Source organism: Chrysemys picta, chromosome 9, assembly GCF_011386835.1.
Source record: "Chrysemys picta bellii isolate R12L10 chromosome 9, ASM1138683v2, whole genome shotgun sequence".
Taxonomy (NCBI): domain Eukaryota; kingdom Metazoa; phylum Chordata; order Testudines; family Emydidae; genus Chrysemys; species Chrysemys picta.
The window spans coordinates 75658378-75678186 of record NC_088799.1 but is presented as its reverse complement, the minus strand read 5'-3'; the positions used below and the strand labels follow the sequence as shown (position 1 = coordinate 75678186).

The window sequence follows — 19809 nt, the reverse complement described above, 5'->3', positions numbered from 1 at the left end:
TTTTCACCCATGTGATGCTGTTTATCAACCGGGATACAGGTTAAGCCCCTCCCTTTCTGTTTTTCCACTTTTTTGCCTTTCTCTCTTTTTTTAATTAAAATAATACAAGGACCAAGCAGAATTTAATTAAAATAATTTGGATAAGCTCAGCAGTCCCCTAAAATTTAAATGTTTTTTTGGGTGCTGAAGTTTTTTTTTTTTTTTCTTCCCTGTTTTGCTGGAACATCTGCCTTCTGAAAAGAAAGGAAATCCAGTTATGGTTTCTTTCGGGGGCTTCCATGTCTTCCTCAAAACACACTGCTGGAATAGGTGTAAGCTAGGTTAGGTCTTTGCAAAACCTATACCAGTGCTATCCTGTCCTTTCCAGCAGGAGTTGTTCTTGGGCAGAGAATGTGTCAAAACAAGAATAGGGAGTGGTTAAAAATGTAGTGCTTACATAAAGTATTACACAGTTAGTTATGTCTTGCTCACTAAGAGTTTATAGTGTGATATACCAAACTATACAAATCAGATCATTTGGTTAATACTAACATATACTGAACTGTATCTTTTGTGGTTTGCCAATGTCTAGTCACAATTATGTCTTTATAATCAGATATTTTCATTTCTTCTTAGGTGAATTCTTCAAGTCCATTCCCTGAACCCAAACATGGTCGACACTTTTCAAGCGAATCTACCTACTCTTATTCTTCTGCGGAGGATTCCCGACAAGATGCCACAGGAAGTACACACTCGTCAGGATGCAGACCTCCCTATCGAGAAAGGCGCTCATGGCAGGACCTGATAGAGACCCCCTTAACCAGTTCTGGCCTCCATTTTCTTCAGACTGTTCCTCCTGACCCAGAATACATGAGTGGCCGACCTGGAATGTCACCAGAGAGGCGAAGACAAGCAACATTACCAGTCCAAAGACGTCACAATCATGAACGAGATGGACCTTTCCCTTTGGTGGAGTGGCAAAGAGGATATAGTTCTCATAACAGGCCCCAGAAGCAACGTAGTCAAAGCCTTCCACGAAACAGAGATGTCAGGGTCAAAGGGCATGTGAAGTCTTCAGGCATAACAGAAGAGAAGCCTGAAGAGAAACTTCTTATAAAAAAGCAAAATAGTTTCTGTGAAGAAGGTAAGATTTTGAAGGGACTGTGACACCAATACTCACCATTGACCTCAATGGGAGCTTTGCCATTGACCTCATTGATGAGTGATCAGGCTTTATATGAGTATCTTTGTGGCAGAATTATAATTTCCAAGAAAGCTGAAAATATGGAGATTGCATTAGTTACTACACCATCATTTTGGTTCAGAAAGTCTATGTATGTTCTGATTCCAACTTTATTGTTGACCAGAACAATTGATTTTATCAATTCTCAAATCAGGAAAAGATATCAGGTGGTTATTCCATAGGCAACTTTCAGAATTCTTGAGCTTTTCAGGATCTTTCATTACCCTCCCATCCAAAGTTGCCTGGATTGTTAAAAAAATAATATTTTTTTTCCAGAAAACATAAAGGAAATCAGGGAAAGTACAGATGGTCTGCAAGAGCTGTACAAGTCTTTGGAACAAGCCAGCTTGTCAGCCTTTGGAGAGCAGCGTCCTTCTACCAAGCAGGAATTCCGGAAGTCTTTTGTAAAGAGGTGCAATGATCCAATTATCAACGAAAAACTTCATCACATCAGAGTTCTCAAGAGCACTTTAAAAGTAAGCTGTTACCATTAATGTTTATGTTCAACATGAAATTGTAACAGTGTAGCTTCTTAAAATTTTCAGTGTTTGGACTTTTATTTTAGAGAGAGAATTAGGTCACAAGGAAACTTTGGCAGTACTGAGAGAAACAGAAGGTAGGGGACAGTTGCCAACCTCACAACCATTGCCAGTATTTGGCACTCTTGTTACCTGTGTCATGGAGGATGCCAAGGACTGAATTGTCAAGAAGACCTAATTTACTACACTTTTACAATTAGAGATGGTCACTGAAAGCCACTGTGGAATCATGCCAACGGATATAGGGAAGACTGCATTGCACTGTGTGAGCTGTAACAGTTCTGTGTATAGATAAAGGACCTTAGTGTGCATTGCAGTTGCTCTAGCACCTTTTTTTAGCACTCAAGGACAAATAAAAGGCCAAGTATAACATGTCGTTTAAATTGTATTTCTGAAATGTGCTCTGGTTTTTTTGGCATTTAACAGGCAAAGGAAGGGGACCTGGTAACTATCAACAATCTTCTGGATGATCCTAACTTGACATCAAAGAAGTTCAAAGAGTGGAAGATAAAGAACTATGAATTTTTCCTGGACATTTGTGAGTACAGCGCTGCTCTGAAACCTCAAAATGGAGCCGCTGAACTTGTAACCCCCGCACCACTGCTGACACACACACATTCATTCATTGAAACACATGTCTGACAGGACTAGCACCATGAACACTTGCTGGGTGCCATGAGAAATCCAATATGGCAAACTCTGTAATATTTGTAAACGTACTCAGCAGTACTGTAAATAACTTGGATAAGAGAATAGTGCCACAGGATGCCTACTACATTGCATGATAAGTATTATTCTGTTCTGAATTATTTTGTTTGCTATTATCAACCAACATGCTTATCAAGTTCTGCATTAGAAAGAAGCAGTGCAGAAGTGTAATGGAAAATATATACCAGTATATTTATTTAAGGACTGTACTAAAGCTAAGCTTATAGTAATGAGTTCTTACAACCATTTTATATATTTAGATATATATATTATATGTAAACATATCTACGTATATAAAAGGTAACATGGTAGTTTATATTTATTTTTTAAAATACCCTAAAATTCACCTTTTCACAAGTTTTTCTTGAAGGAAATATATAAAAAAAATACACTGGCCACTCTTAGGGGTGCACATTTTTTTCCAGCCTTTCCAAGCAGTGGTAGCTACCATCTTTATGAAATTACAGAAGACCAGAGTAATAAAAAAAAGTAAACTTAACCACTTTTGTGTGCCTTACAATGTATAGTGTATATATCCAGCAAATAGACTCTCCTTCGGCCCTATGGGCATACTGTACATGCCACTTTGATGTTGTGCTTATTTTTAAAAGAATGAGCTTGCCTTTAAAAGCAGTGGCCATAGGCATGCAAGTGTGGCACAGAAGAGGTTAAGATACAAATAGAAGAAACCTGGTTGTTCACCGATGCTGTCACTTGAACTGACTTTTCTATCTACTTTGAAATGTTTCATGGTAAAAGAAAAACATCTGCTTCTGAAGATGGTAGCTATGGCAGTTTTCATAATCACACCACTGTGAATTTAGTGCCACAAACCTGTGAGTCATAATTATTAAAATATTGTTATCTGAGGCATCAAGACTGAGAATTAAGTAAAAGATTCTTGAACTGATCAATTGTTTGTATATCAGACTGTCATAGAGCTGGGTAAAGAATTCATACTGTTCAAAATTATTCACCATGTAATTCTTTATCTGTAGATACTTCATGAACAAGTTAATTGCAAGTATTCAATTCAGTATTTGAAATTCAATCTGTATTAGTTAGTTTTAAATGGATGCATAAAATCACATGGTTTCTTTCTGTTCCCTGCTTAGAAACTTGAAGAATCAGGTTTTTGGAGTGAATAGTTCCATTTATGAAAACAAAATCTGCTTTCCATAAATATTCTTGAATATGCACTTAAAACTCAAGTTCCTGCTAGTAAACTTATTTATTAGAATATTCTCAGAAAGCAAACAGAACAGTCAAAGCAATTTCATATATAAATTCGAATAAATATTTGCAGAAAAATCTTTTTGCAGTATTTGCCCAGTTCTAGTTTCACAGAAGAAATCAAATTGTAAAGTTCAAATTATTTGTGATATGAAATGAAAAAAAAATGGCTCAAGGAGATAAATTTACTTACTTTATAGAGACAAGAATTTAGTGAGAAAGCATCCTTTTGTTTAGTTCATTTACGATATAGTTCCTGAAAAAAAGGAATGCTACTCACTTATTTTTCTGTTAGCACTATTACACCACCATTTATTTGAACCACAATGGACACAGTGGTAAAAAAATTCACCCTGAAATAATTCCAAGATATAGTTATATTATTAGTAGAAGAGTATTACTGACCGTTATATTGGGTTCTCTGCATCACACCAGCTCTTGAATCATGAAATCATTGCACTACAATTATAATTACATTTGGATAGAACATACAAAATAAGTGCATTTAGGTTCCTAATTTGGCAAAGCAATTAAGTCCATGCTAGGTCCCATTGAGGTCAATGGGCCCGTAAGCATGGGCTTAAAAGGGTATGATCCTGCTGCTGCTTAAATTAATGGCAAAATTCCCATTGACTTCAGAGGAGCAGGATTAAACCCTAAGTGCTCTGCTGACTAGTGATGGATTTAACCATGCACTTAAAGTTAAGCCTGTGCCTAAGTGCTTTGCTGAACTGGAGCAATAATGAAGGTGCAGGGAATAGACCGAGAAAAACTTGCCATCACACATTCACCAAAATCAGAGTTGCGATATTCATGCAAACAGTAAACACAAATCTGAATGTATTTACTATGTGAACATTTTAATTAGTGCACCACTGAATAGAAAGAGCATGAGAAGAGGTATCTTTCTAACTTTTGTTCATATCAGATCTATAAATATTATAGATATAGATATAGATATATCTCACTATTTTTTTATTGCTGTCCTCCATATCGTGTGGAAGGAGTATTATGTATTGAAATAAGCAATGGTGTAAGGTGGAAAAGCCACTTTGAAATTGTACTGCATACTGTATGTGCATTAACAAGAAGCTATAGATAGTCACAGAATACTAATTAAATGGATTGTGCTTTTGGTGTTCTTACTGAGATTTAAACATCTGCATTTTGTTTCAAACCCAAACCACAGTCTGTGCTTTTGTACTAAGATTTTAAAACAATACTCAAGAGGGATTCCATTGTATTGTAACCCAAAGATGAAAAATGCCACTTGACTGGAGAACATGTTAAATTAAGTTTTCGGTAAACATTAAGAAGTGAACTTACACTCTTCTTCTCAAATATTAATTGGATAGAGCTAAAATAGAAAAATAATATTTTTTCTTAGTGGATATGTGCCTCCAAAAATAAACAAAAATGATAGCTAAGAGACTGGATCGCAACCTTCATTTCTCAGAGGGTTTAGTATAATTAAAAGAAAAATAATCAAAGGTATTTCTGAAAGATAATGAGTGGCTGAGATTAGACTAGGCCATAAAACTAATCCCTCCCATGGCTAAGAGATCACAACTTCTTTTGATCATATTTTCTTAAAGCTTTCCTCGGCATGAGTCTATTCGTTTTGAAGTTCTAAGTGATATGAGTCTATATTTTACTCTTGGAGAGCCATCCCCATCAAAGAAGCTAAAATGTGTTTTGGTTATTCAGGATTTTAAAAAGTGAGCTAATAAGGAAAATGAACTATTTTTCCTTTTAGTATACTCTGGAGAGGTTTTTCATGGCTGGGGTTGAGACAAACTGGGAGATAGGTTTGGAGCAATGCTTAGTCCCTAGAACAAGAAAAAAAATATTTCTAAGTCTAAAACAGTATTTTTATTCTTTTAGCTTTTACAAATATCACTAACATGTCAATAAAGACAAAGAATTTTGACACATTTACTTACATGCATACAAAATTCTGTACAATAAATAAGAATCAGTTAAAGCTAATTTGCTAAGAAAATGTCAACCAATGTATGCCCCTCAATTTCTGTTTAATATTAGGAGAAGCAGAGTTTTACTTTCTAAACCAAACAAGACAAGACTTTCTGTATTTAGGTTTAAAAAAAAACACTTGAGAATAAAGATGTGGAGTTCTTTAAGTTAAAATAAGAAATTGTTTTTAAAATGTGAATTATACATCCTACATTTTAAAAATAGCCTCCATCTTTTCCACTGAATAAAATAAATTACTAGGCTGGTTAATACAGACATTTTGTTTGACATATGAGGTCAGATGATTGGCTCTGCTTCTTCCTATTTTGCCTTCTCAGGCTGTGCAAGAAAGTCAAAAAGCTGCCCTAAAAGAGGCTGTTAGAAATTTATCTTGGCATAGAAGAATCTCAGAAGAAAAGAATATAGACAGATCTACTCCACCAGTTCTTGCTCCCAGTGTAAAAGGTGTCATAAGGGCAGGGCTAGGGAACACAGCATTCCAGTGAACCTTGTGGCATAATGGCACTGAGGCTGTTCAAATTTGTGCTCATAGTTGGCTCAGCTCCTAGCCAGCCCTGAGGTTCGGGGAAGACAAAAGATGCCTTAGACTTAGAGCCATCTGCCTCCCCACTGCTTCAGCTGTGCAAAGCTCTGCTCCAGTGCAATGAGGTTTGGAGTCCATAGTGTCTCTTGGATAAATAGTTACCCGTGGAAGCTGGATTTATTTATCTATCTATAGATACTGTTGAAGATATTATATATTATACAAATGCTGCACAAACCTGCATTAGCACAAATTGTTTAGGGGTTTGTGACCTTTAAGCCAATTGGAATACAAGTTGTGATCCAAAGATTTTATTTATAATCTGAAATCAGTGGCAAAATTTCCTGATCCAAATTTGCTCTAACACCCCATCTAGTCCTGCTGAAATCAATATGGTTGCATATGAGTAAGGGCAGGATTGGCTCTCTCTTGACTTCAATGGTGGCGCAAAATCAAGCCCAGAATCAATATATAATATTTATTATTTCAATAGAATTCCTGCCTGAATATTCAGATAAATCCTGTATTCTTATCTTCAACCACATAAACAATAGGTTTGGATGTATTTCATTTATTCAAATGTTTTCAAAATTATCCAAACACTTTGAGCCTTTATTCAGACTTTCTGCCTGTAATATTTTTAACCAAAGATGTCACTGAATCAGCATGGCTTTCCTGCGACTCCACAAACTTCAGTATGTCTTTTTATAACTGATTGTATGCTTTTCACCAGCCACCCTCTTTTTTTATTATTATTATTCTTCCATTTCCTCTAAATACAGATCTTTGATCATCCCGATATCTATCTATCTCAGTAGCACTTCCTGAAGGGTTTGAGACATTTTTTATTTTGTCATATTATCAAATGAAAATGTCCCTGAACTCATTCTGTTTAATAAAAAGAAATAATCAAAGGAAAAAAGAAGCTCTAACAAGTTGCAACATCAGTATTCTTTAATATAATCATGGAGCACAGATGTTGAGTCAGATGTTATCTCTTATCCCAGTTCCTACATGCAAAAGCAAACACGGGCCATAGCTGTCACACAAAGGGGGAGACAACAGTGTAGAGCTGTCATCATGGGTATCAGAGGCATTATCTCCATAGTGCAATGAAGATTCTGAACTGCGACACAGCCGCTAGACAAGCCGTCAGGAGGCTCCTGTAAATTAGAGTAGCTCTTGGCAGCTCTAATTTGCTTTGGGGCCTGCACTGACCCCTCAGTAACCTGCAGTCCTGAGGGTTCAAAGGTGAATTAAAGTCATCTTTGCCCCACCCCCACCCCCCGGGCTGCACTTTCTCAAACATTGACAGGAGATTCTTTCTTTCTTTCTTTCTTTCTTTCTTTCTTTCTTTCTTTCTTTCTTTCTTTCTCTTTAGGCCTAAGAACCATCTTGTCTTGTGCCAACTTTATGGTCCTTCTTTCCCAAATAGCCCATAAGCACCTCTTGGATTAGGATAGGTCCTACTGCCACAAGGCAGCCCTGATCATTTGTTATCAAGAGACTCAGGTAGCCACTATGCCAAACAGAGAATTTTGAACTTGGAATGTTGATCATCAGTCCATTATCAGAGCCGGGTCACTACCCATTTGTATATTAACTGGAAAACTGGCGCATCATTTGTCTTTTTTTTTTTTTTTGAGTGGGGGGTGACAAGAGAAGCGGGAGAGGGAGTGGCATCCATACGATTGATGCAGGGAGTTCTCAGGTTTTGAAGAACCTTAGCTGAAAACTTAACTTTACCCCAACTTCTCCTCTTTAATTATAGTTTTCTAGGTCAAAGTATGCATGCTGTATGTGTCAAAGTATTGCAGTTTGGGGAAGGGTACCATTTGAAAGCTTTTACTAAGGAAGGTTTCAGAGTAGCAGGTGTGTTAGTCTGTATCCGTAAAAAGAACAGGAGTACTTGTGGCACCTTTTCTAAGGTGCCACAAGTACTCCTGTTCTTTTTACTAAGGAAGTTCTCCAGTTGTTCTACAGAAATCTTGAGTCCTGACCAACCTCTTACTGAAGTTGATGGGTGTCTTACTACTGACTTTAAGGGGATTTAGATTGGACTGCTGAAAGGGTAGAGACTGGGAATGTTATCAGTGGTGATGAAAGTGTTGACATCAAAATTAAGATTCTGGCAGAAATTCCATATCGTGCCTAAAGTACAGTACATCTCTGAGGAACATTATGAAACTCCAAGGGCCATTAAACTCAGATCCATTAAATCTGATTTTGTACTTCTCCAGTGACACAAAGCACACTTAAGACCATCTGATCTGGGTCTCTGACTACTATCTCAACATGCAATCTCCTGCAATCCTCCAGTGGCACGAAGCCACCATGCTGTGTAAAGCCCTCTCACTCACCAACACAGTGCATGTGCCTATGAGAAAGGGAACATAGCTGGGGTTTCTTTACATTCTGGCAAACCCTGGCTGTCAGCCCCTTGGAGCTGTTGGAAGTCACTGTGAGACAGAGCTGTCTGAATGCCTAAGGTTTGGGCCAACATTTAATGGCAGGGAGTCACAAAGGTGACTTAAAGCAATTTTTGCTCCCTTTAAACACGCTGGACTTGTGCCAGGTGCCACTTAGCTGCTCCAGAGAATTTGAGCCCAAAAGCTTAACTGTACCATGACACAAGTGTCCCAGAAAGACCTGTGAGACTTGAGACTGTATGAGGTCAATTGACCTCAAAGTATAATTTAATTTACAGACTAAATGCCAATTTACTGATGCAGGTAAATCAGAAAACTGGGCTACTACCATGAACCCAATCCTGAAAAGAGTCAGCAAGGATATCAGGGATCTGCCTGCATGGATTGTTCTGCGGGATTGGGGACCTGTTCGTCTAAAATGTCCGCCACAGCACACCAATATTCAAACTGTGCAAATGTTAATGTAATATCTACAAGGGAGAACTTCCTAAAGTGGCATTTAATTGGCTTAAGTTTCAAAATATGGAAACTAGGCAATTGTAGGGAAGACATAAGGGGTATGTCTACACTGTAATAAAACACCTGTGGCTGGCTCATGTCAGCTAACTTGGGCTTGCGGGGCTCAGGCTACAGGGTTATAAAATTGCAGAGTAGACATTCGGGCTCAAGCTGGCAGGGCCGCCCAGAGGGGGTGGGGGCAAGTAGGGTAATTTGCCCCAGGCCCTGGGCCCCGCAGGAGCCCCACGAGACTTGGCCGAGAATCCCTTTCTGGCTAGAGGCGCCTTTTTAATTTTTACTCACTCAGCGGGGGGCCCTTCAGTCACTCCGGGTCTTCGGCAGTATTTCGGCGGCGGGGGGCCCTTCAGTGCTGCCGAAGACGCGGAGCAACTGAAGGACCCGTCACTGTCGCCTCGGAGCGCCGCCTGGTAAGTACAAGCACTACAGCGGGTGGTACCCTTTTTTAGGTCTGCTCCCCTGCTTTGCCCCAGGCCCCCTGAATCCTCTGGGCGGCCCTGCAAGCTGGAGCCCGGACTCTGGGACCCCACAAGAGGGGAATGCAAAAACTGGATAACGATGGCGATAGCAATATTAACTCAGCTAGGGATAACTTGGGCAAGGTGCTGAGCACTCTGGCCCTGATCTATTAAAACATTTAAGCAGGTGCTTAACTTTTAGCACATGCAAAGTCCTACTGGAGTCAGTGGAACTATGCACTTGCTTAAAGTTTAGCCTGTGGTTAATTACTATGCTGGGGCCTTAGATTTTTTGTGGACTGTTACTTTTATGTGAGGAGAGGCATTATAGCTCCTTTTTGACCCATCAGATCTTATTAAACTGCCTCCTTTTACTTCTTCGTCTATTAGATTTTTCTCGTTAAACCTCAGCTGTGAAGAAGCTTTCATAGGTGTCCTAGATTTCTCTTTGCTTTTGTCTTTTATCTCCTTTTCCACCCAAATAAATTTACATACTGTAGCTTAGGGCTGCAAAGATGTTGTCTTAACACATACCACTTAGTATCTAAATCTAATCTCAGCCATGTTATCCATTAGTGAATGGAAATTTGTTTTATATTTCATATTATTTAAATAACAGCTATTGAAGTGTAATATTTTTATGGTTGATTTTTAAAAGATTTTATTTCCTTAGCTTCTTATAATCAGAACCAGTATTTTAATTATGATCAGCTCTATTTATTAATGTATAGGCATCTGATTCTCTAATCTCAATATAACTAATAGAATAAAGGAGCATTTTTTTAAAGAAAACTTATTTTCTACATGTTACAGTTTATGCCATACTTCCATATTTGGAAGGAAGATTAAAATTAATATTGTTTAACCTTTGTCTGATTTTGAGATGGCTGATATACTATTGCAATCTGGTGTTAATGAAAATGTTACACACCTCATTAAGAAAATACTGACTGTATATTCACTGTATTCAGAAAATTTTTATAGTCATTCTTAATACAGGCCAGTGCTGGAATAAACAAATTGAACTGTCTATTTTTATTAAAATATGTACGCACACTGCATTAAATGTGACAGTTGAGTACTGTACAGTGTGCATTACAGCCACTCTATATGCAGTACTTGATGTAAGTGCTGTTGTTATACGAGAGATAAAATAGCTAGAGAACTATGTTACTTGACTGGAAATGCCCAATAAACTTCTGTCCCCAAACTTCTACAGTATTATACAGTCTGAGGCATTTGTGGGGTCTCAATACAGCTGTTTTTACTTATTGTAAATGCATCTGGCAGAATGTTGCAAATAACTTACATTTCCATATTATCTTGATTCTCTCTTGCATTTTGTCACTAGCAACTATAAAACACGTCTTAACCAACAAATTCTGTTCACTGGTCAAAGTAACAGTGAGACTTGTTATAAATGCTAAATTAGGCTTAGTATCCAGTAAGGACTTCTGTTTTATCAAGAAACTGAAGCAATTCAGTCTAAGAAGCTAGGAAGAGAAAAGTATAGACAATAAGAGGAAAGCACTAGTATTAAGGGTCCTTTTGCATTCGACACTGATGCTGTATTAATTAAAAAGAAAATATCCTCGTAACACCATTAATTGCTGGGTCATAGGTGACATCTGTCTAGTTTACTAAAGTAGATATTAAGACTTGTACAAATAGAGAGCCTATTTTAGATAATGCTTAAATGTATGACACCCTTGTACTATGGCTTGCACTTTACTTGCATATAAACTGTGAAGTAGGCTGTAGTAATAATGTCTTTGTATATTCAGGGGTTGAAATACCAAATTACTAGAGTATTACACTGCTGGTGTTCAACCTGTACTGTTAATCAAATCTGAACAAGCTCACAAAGTGTATTTTGAAAATCCTGCTAACTTAAGATCATTAGCAAATAATGCTATGGAGTCTCCATGGTCTTTCTTTTGTAAATATGAACATTCTTACTATTTCTGTAGCAATAGGAGGTTATAAACCAAACTTTCACTAGGACTGTTTTCAACAACAAAAAATTCTATAGCGCCTTGTATAAAAATCATGGAGACTCCATGATTTATGGGCATTTTTGTTTACAGACAATATGTATATATGTATTAGAGGCAGAACTGTTATTTATCACAAAGTTACATTGTGGTTGATTATTTCTAAAAGAAAACGTATGTTTTCTGTCATAAAGAGAAAAAAAGGTATTTTAGTAGGAGCCATCCTGAAAAGAAGTTTGAAGATTCAAAGCTTCACGTACCAGTATGTTCACATTACAGGTGTTTCAGCCCCACCTGCTGTATGTTTTCATAATTAGCTGTGAAATAAAACTGAGAGGTGATGATAAAATGTCTATCTGAGCCAGGGAAGAATCCTGGATTGTATTCCAGTTTATACATGGTTGGATATTTTGAGACTGCAATATAATAATTAGCATCATATTTATATCTGAAGGTCCCTTTTATGAGTAGACACCATTTAGATTCTGTAGTAGATAAAGTCCTTCAGCTCACTGATGCTACAGAGACAGGAAATGAATTACTTTAGACTCATACAGGTAAAAATAAATTTCAACCCCTGGATAATACAGTACTTCTTCAGTTTCCCAACAGTATACTTAATTTTATATTTGTCCTATGTTGGGAGGTGATCCACTAATTTATATAGGCTATGAATGTTAGTTTATTTTTCTTTTCTCTTTTCAGATTAGTTCTGTGTGAATTATTGTAATTGGCTGCATTTTTTCTATCACAGGTTATCTTTTTGTGTGTCTACAATGAGAATTTATGAATGGAAAATTTCACTGTGTGTTGCTCACTGGGCATATACCTCATGGTACATTGCACAGACGTGTAAGTTGTAAGTTGCACTGCAACATTAAAAAAGGAACATATTGCTCTTTTTTCAAAGATATTAACTTATTTAAAAGATATAGTCTGTACATTATGAAAAGGACATTTATTCCTCCTAAATTCAAAAGTAGCTTTTGTTTTGGGGGAAATAAGTTGTAAACTTCAGTTGTAAATTTGGACTTCAATAAACTGAATTCTCTGCACTTAATTTTGTGCTTCTCTCTTCTTTTATCTTTGTGTCCTATAATGTAATTTAAATAGGTTACTCAACCTAGGTCTTGGTCCCGCAAGGATTTGTGCAGGCATAAGGATCCTGTGTGGATTCAGGTATAGCACTGAGCCTCATTTTGTTAGCTATTATCTGAAACTTTGTGTGGTTACTATTAGGCACCCCGAAGGCGGCTGTTTAAAAAAGCTTTTTGGCCAAAGCAATTCTCATTTAATCAGCTTTTCCATTCCTTTCAAGTGAGAGATACTACCCACTTACTTAAATTGTGAGCATCAGCATTTGCACCAGCACTCAAGAAGTTCAGAAAAAAAGCCATCAAACGGTCTTATTGCATGCTCCATAACAGAAGGGAAGAAATTTTATATGTGAAAAATACACCTTAATGTTTACTTTGGTGTTATCTAAGGGCCTGATCCTGCAAACAATTAAGCACAAGAGTAGTTCACTAAGTACAATGGAACTATTCTGGTGAGTAAAGTTACCCGTGATTGTCAGTTGTTTCCCAGATCAAACCCTACAACTGTTAAAGGAGAAAGAGAGAAGAAATTTTTTAAGTATGAGTGATGGTGGGAAGAGACCATAAAAGCATATTAGGTCTGCCACCTTAAAGGTCATTGGGGAATACTAAAGCATATTTTCAATTTTGCACAAAATTGCAGCTCACATTAATCAGTTTCTAGTTAACTTTGATATTGATTAGCATGACACCAGATTCCTCTCGTAAGCAAGGTGAGTTAGCACATTATTAATTATTTATTGTTATTTTCTATTTGTATTGCAGTAGCAGCTAGACACCCCAGTCAAGGTTGGAGTCACATTTGGCTACGCCCCGTTCAGAAAGAAAGACAGACTCCCTAGATGCATTACTTTAAAACAAAATGATACACAACTTTTATCGGAGAGAAGGAAGCAATCTCCCCAAGCAGTGCCACCAAAGAAGATTGAGAATTAGAACATCTCAAAGGCTAATGGAGCACAGAATGCTGTCCTTAAAATGAAGAACAGTCAAAGAATGATAATCTGTGTGAATAACAACTTTAATGTGGTATAAACTCCCTTGGAAAGGCAGTACTACTTAACTCCCATTAACATTAATAAAAAATAATGGGTGACATTCTAGCCCAGGGGTTGGCAACGTTTGGCACGTGGCTCGCCAGGGTAAGCACTAGGGTAAGCACAGGGGGCGGCGAGAAGCGGCGCGGGCGAGCGATGTGCTGGCCGCGGCTTCTCGCCACCCCCATTGGCCCGGGACGGCGAACCGCGGCCAGTGGGGGCTGCGATCAGCCGAACCTGCCGTGTCAGCAGGTAAATAAAACTGGCCCAGCCCGCCAGGGTGCTTACCCTGGCGAGCCGCGTGCCGAACAGGCGACCCCTGTTCTAGCCCCATTGAAGTCAATGGCAAAAACTTCCATTGACTTATATCGGGCCTGGATTTCACTCTATAGAAGGAGCACATTGAAAAGCAGAGTACACAAACCATGAGAACATCTTTTAAAAGCCATGTCTTATGTGCACATTTGGAAACAGTACAAAACACTGAGATTTGCCACTTTATCAATTAGGGCTGTCAAGCGATTAAAAAATGTATCGTGATTAATAGCGCAATTAAAAAATAATAATAATAAATCTGTTAATAATAGAATACCGAGTGCTGTTAATAATAGAATACCATTTATTTAAATATTTTGGATGTTTTCTACATTTTAAAATATATTGATTTCAGTTACAACACTGAATACAAAGTGTACAGTGCTGACTTGATAATTATTTTTATTACAAATATTTGCACTGTAAAAAAAAAAAGAAATAGTATTTTTCAATTCACCTAATACAAGTCCTGTAGTGCAATTCCTTTATCATAAAAGTTGAACTTACAAATGTAGAATTATGTACAAAAAAAACTGCTTTCAAAAATAAAACAATGTAAAACTTTAGAGCCTACAAATCCACTCAGTCCTATTTCTTGTTCAGCCAATTGCTTCAGGCAAACAAGTTCATTTACATTTATGGAAGATAATGCAGCCCATTTCTTGTTTACAATGTCACCTGAAAGTGAGAACAGGTGTTTGCATGGCATGGTTGAAACCAGCTTTGCAAGATATTTATGTGCCAGATGCACTAAAGATTCATATTTTCCTTTGTGCTTCGACCACCATTCCAAAAGACAAGTGTCCATGCTGATGACTGGTTTTGCTTGATAACGATCCAAAGCAGTGCAGACCAACACATGTTCATTTTCATCATCCGAGTCAGATGCCGCCAGCAGAAGGCTGATTTTCTTTTTTGGAGGTTCAGGTTCTGTAGTTTCCGCATCGGAATGTGGCTCTTTTAAAACTTTTGAAAGCATGCTCTACACCTCGTCCCTCTCAGATTTTGGAAGGCACTTCAGATTCTTAAACCTTGGGTTGAGTGCTGTAGCTAGCTTTAGAAATCTCACATTGGTACCTTCTTTGTGTTTTTTCAAATCTGCAGTGGAAGTGTTCTTAAAACAAACAACACGTGCTGGGTCATCATACGAGACTGCTATAACATGAAATATACAGTATGGCAGAATGCGGGTAAAACAGAGCAGGGGACATACAATTCTCCCCCAAGGAGTTCAGTCACAAATTTAATTAATGCATTATTTTTTAATGAGCGTCATCAGCATAGAAGCATGTCTCTGCAATGGTGGTCAAAGCATGAAGGGGCATATGAATTTTTAGCACAGGGGTGGGCAAACTGAGGCCCAGGGGCCGCATCTGGCCCTCCAGACGTTTTAAGGGGAGGGATACGTCAGTGGTTTGAGCATTGGCCTGCTAAAGCCAAGGTTGTGAGTTCAATCCTTGAGGGGGCCATTTAGGGATCTGGGGCAAAAATCTGTCTGGGGACTGGTCCTGCTTTGAGCAGGGGGTTGGACTAGATGATCTCCTGAGGTCCCTTCCAACCCTGATATTCTATTATTCTAATACGGCCCTCGAGTTCCCCACCGGGCAGCGGGATCCAGGTCTTGCCCCACTCCAGCTGGGGAGCAGGGTCGGGGACTTGCCCCACTCTGCGCAGCTCCCGGAAGCAGCAGCACGTCCCCCCTCCAGCTTCTACACATAGGAGCAGCCAGGAGTCTCCACACGCTGCCCCTGCCCCAAGCGCTGCCTCCGCAGCTCCCATTAGCTGGGGACTGCGGCCAATGGGAGCTGCATGGGCGGCGCCTGTGGATAGGGCAGCGTGCGGAGTTGCCTGGCCACGCCTTGACTTAGGAGCCGGAGTGGGGACATGTCGCTGCTTCTGGGAGATGCTTGGGGTAAGCGCTGCCTGGAGCCTGCCCCCCTCCCATGCCCCAACCCCCTTCCCCAGCCCTGATCCTCCGAACCCCTCCATCCCAGGCTGGAGCAACCTCCTACATCCCCAACTTCTCAGCCCCACCCCAGAGCCTACACCCCCAGCTGGAACCCTCCTCCCTCCTCCCTCCCCCCTTGTACCCCAACCCCCAATTTCGTTAGCTTGCTATACAATTCATGGCTACCATGACTCTTCAATTATTTGTCCAAAGTGGAACAGCTATAACAGCAGAGATTGAGGGCACCATCTTCCCCTCTTCAGAATATACCACACCCCAGTCATTAAGGTACTCTCCTGAGAGGTAGCATCTCCCTTCTCTCTCTCAAGCAGAGGAGGGAATTGAAGTGGGGGTGTCTCCCACATCCCAGGTAAGTACCCTAATCACTAAAAGTTATGAGGAAGGTCCTCCTCCCCCATAGCTTACTGCAAGAAACACCTTAGGTACCTGGCTTTGGGTTCACAGCTGAGAATCCTAAACAGAGACAGGCAACTGCTTCAAGCCTAGATTTAGAGACTGAACTCTCTGAGAGGGATGGGGCTTACTATACACTCCTCCCCTTGGCATCTCCTATTGGCTAGTTTAGGCAGGGTGCCCCCTAGCATTTAGGCTTTTATGAATCTCATTCATAGGTGCCTATCTCCCGACATTTATTTTGTAGGAAACCTAACTGAGGCTTTGTGAATATTACTGATTTTAAAGGTGCCTAAAAGTTAGGTGTGGAAACACTGAGCATTGCTATGCCAAAATCTATTTATGCTAGAGCAGGGATCTCAAACTCAAATGACCAGGAGGGTCACATGAGGACTAGTACATTGGCCCCAGGGCCACATCACTGACACCCCCACTCCACCCCTTCCATGAGGCCCCACCCCCATTCCAACCACTTCCCCAAATCCCTTCCCCTGCCCTGCGGCTTCTCCTCCTTCTCCCCTGAGCGCGGGGCTCCCCGCTCCTTCTCCCTCCCTCCTGGAAAGTGCTAAGCACGCCAAACAGCTGTTTGGCGGCAGGAAGCACCTGGCATAGGCAGAGGAGCGGGGACAGGGCGCGCTGAGGGAGCTTAGCAGCCGCAGGAAATAACTCAGGGGGGCGGCGGAAGCTTGACAGACTGCAGCAAATAACTCCAGGGGCTGCATGTTTGAGACCCCTGTGCTAGAGGCTGGGAAGGGGCGTGGCATACACGCCAAGTCATTACAGCAATCTTACCCCATCTCAGGATTCCTAGCAGATTAAGCTGGTTTCCTGGCTGTTTTGCTTCATTGGCTCAGCACAGAGCAGCCAGATCAGACTGGAAGATCCAGTTTCCTTTTTCTCTGATTAATTTTCTCCAAAAAAATCCCCCCCTTTGAAATGATACATGTCAGTAACACATTACTTCTTAGAAGCCTGAAAGGGCTTTTTCGACTTTATTCCTTCCCAGACGCTTGAATTATATTTCCAGCTCTGTTGCTCCCCAGAAACATGAATTGTTAAAGTTTCCTATTTCAATGGGAGAAGACACACGGATATTAATCAGTCCAGTCACTTTCATAGCTTCTGCCACCATGTCTCAGGGTCATAAAGTACTTGGTCAACGTGTATCTCTGCTCTGGGTTGCTTTTCACAGTTGAGGACATACGTTTTCTTTCCCACACCTTTTTTTTTGTTTGTTTGTTTGTTTGTTTTGTCAGAAGCTGTCCTTCATTTTCCCGTTAGCTTCTTTACCTCAGCTGGAAAATATTGTCGCCAAACCCCGTTATGTTTTAGGTGTCACTCTGAGCCCCTGCAGCGTGTGAATGAGCGTATTGTGTTGCTACCTAATCTTTTAAAGTTGAAACTTAGATGGCGAACTCCTGGGGAACGGCCAAGCTATTAGAAATGATGCTCGAAACCTGATTACAGTCTCTCGGGAAGAAACGTTGAGCTCGTTGCATTGGCGCGCTTCATATTCAAATCTGACAGGGAGGCTCTGATGAGCGGCGTCTCTAGCCCCGCCCACCGTCTCTCACGCTCAGGGGGCGGAGTGCCAGGCCAGCCCCAGAGGCCCCGCGGAAGAAGAGCACTGGTTTGGCCTCCTCGCTTGCCGTACGAACTCGTTGCTGGGGGACAGGACAGGAGGAGGGTCACTAAAATGGCGGCTAAGGTGAGCGTCCGTCCCCGCTCCAACTGCCCTAGGGCGGCGGCAGCGATTCTGGCCCCGGGACACGTTATAGGCGAGAGCAGATCGGGTGGGGACAGCAATTCCCCCCGATTCCCTCCCACCGCCGTTGTCTGCCCCCAGTTCTCCCCTCAGGGCCACGGGAGGCGTCCTCCCGCCAGGGATCCTAGCCGGCCTGCTCCGCCGACACTTCCCCTCGGGGTTCCTGGATGCGCAGGGAGCCGGACTCTCCTTCCTACGGTGCTGCGGGGCGGGACCCACAATCGACAGGGGCGTGCGGCTGGGAGGGGCATTGCCATTGCCCTGGCTGGTCTGCACGGCAGTGGCCTGGGATGTTCTCTGAGCCTCCAGCATGGGCAGAAGAGGCACATGGGGGCTAGGTCGTACCGATGGCCCAGAGCCTATGACCGGGTGGAGTACCCACCATGGAGACTGTGGGGCTCTGCAGTGTAGGCCGCGCAGACGGCGTGACATGCGTCTGTGTAGTCATAGTTACCTCACTTTTTCATTGGCTCTCTCCACACTGCTATTGTGTCTCCGCCTTGGCCACTTGTAGCCCCTGCCTTACGGTGGTTAATGTTGTCTCGATGACAGCTGTGTGGGGTTCAGTATTGGAGACTTGTCCTGCTCGTTCATGATTAAGACTACGATTTTGTCATGGACGTTTTTATTAAAAGTCACAGGCAATAAACAAAAATTCACGGAAGCAGTGACCTGTCCCTGACTCTTACTAAAAATGTCCATGACAAAATGGGGAGAGGAGGGTCCAGCCCCCTGCCCTGCTGTGGCTGGGAGTTGCAACCCCTGCTCAGTGGCTGGGAGGGACCCCTGCTGTGGCTGAGGAGCTGCGGGGGATTCCCCATTGCCCATGGGGACTGGGGAGCTCCAGGGGATTCCCCCTCTTCCCTCCCTCCCCCCCCCCCCCAGCTGGGGAGCTGCAGGGTGCCTGCCATTTCCGGTGGCAGGGTTATCCTGCATCTCCCAGCCACCATGGGCGGTGGGGGTACCCTGAAGCTCCCAGTGGCTGCGGGCTGAAGTCATGGAGGTCTGCAAAAGTCACGGATTCCGTGACCAAATCATAGCCTTACTCATGATTACCTGTGTATCTCTTAGGGGTGCCAAAAATATCTGTTGGAGTCACTGAGTCACATTTTTTTTCTTGACATTTTAAAATGTGACTCTGCTTCTAGGTGTCTCGTATTCACCTAGAAGCAGAGTCACATTTTATAGCCATAGGGAAATACTGGCTTTCCTCTTATGTTCTGTTGAAAAATGCATTGAATGCAGCATTTGTACACACACCAATTTTAAATATTAGTGATTTTAAAAATAAGTTGACCAAGTCATTTCAGATAATCTCCCCCCTGCCCCCCCATTGCTATAAGAAAATAAAAATGAAATTCAACACCCTTATATTGCATCATTGGACCAAAGCCCAATTAAATGGCTAGTGGAAACCAATGTTATAGTTTTTTTCCCAATGAATGCTTGTATACTAACTTTACAATAAAAAGATACCTCTGATCATGCACACCTCTATGTATATACTTAAATTGGTTTTAAGATATTGGGTGCTAAAATCATGTCACAGAGTGAAGTGGGGGAATTAAGATGTCCTTAAAAATGTTATTTAAGGTCTAGTGTTTAATGGCTGATCA

General features: G+C 41.0%; 2 protein-coding genes and 1 long non-coding RNA gene across 5 annotated transcripts in view; 2 read left to right on the top strand and 1 right to left on the bottom strand.

Annotated features, from left to right (window-relative positions):
• The window catches only part of LOC101942787 (connector enhancer of kinase suppressor of ras 2-like), a 547551-nt gene extending 534879 nt beyond the window's left edge, over positions 1-12672 (top strand). The window contains exons 22-24 of the mRNA XM_065556812.1: positions 616-1123; positions 1499-1698; positions 2188-12672. Of these exons, the coding sequence (XP_065412884.1) occupies positions 616-1123; positions 1499-1698; positions 2188-2403 (924 nt within the window). The 3' untranslated portion in view covers positions 2404-12672. The remainder of the gene's footprint in view (positions 1-615; positions 1124-1498; positions 1699-2187) is intronic.
• A 1680-nt stretch (positions 12673-14352) lies between these two features.
• Positions 14353-17887, bottom strand: LOC135973531 (uncharacterized). The gene is made up of 2 exons (XR_010590417.1): positions 17221-17887; positions 14353-15180 (listed from the first exon to the last, which is right to left on the bottom strand). It is a non-coding gene; the product is annotated as an uncharacterized LOC135973531 (long non-coding RNA).
• A 73-nt stretch (positions 17888-17960) lies between these two features.
• The window catches only part of APOOL (apolipoprotein O like), a 50946-nt gene continuing 49097 nt past the window's right edge, over positions 17961-19809 (top strand). Inside the window, exon 1 of one of the 3 annotated variants that reach the window (XM_065557233.1) lies at positions 17961-18136. In XM_065557233.1, the coding sequence (XP_065413305.1) occupies positions 17966-18136 (171 nt within the window). In that variant the 5' untranslated portion in view covers positions 17961-17965. The remainder of the gene's footprint in view (positions 18137-19809) is intronic. The other 2 variants (XM_005284535.5, XM_024103751.3) reach the window with 2 other exon arrangements.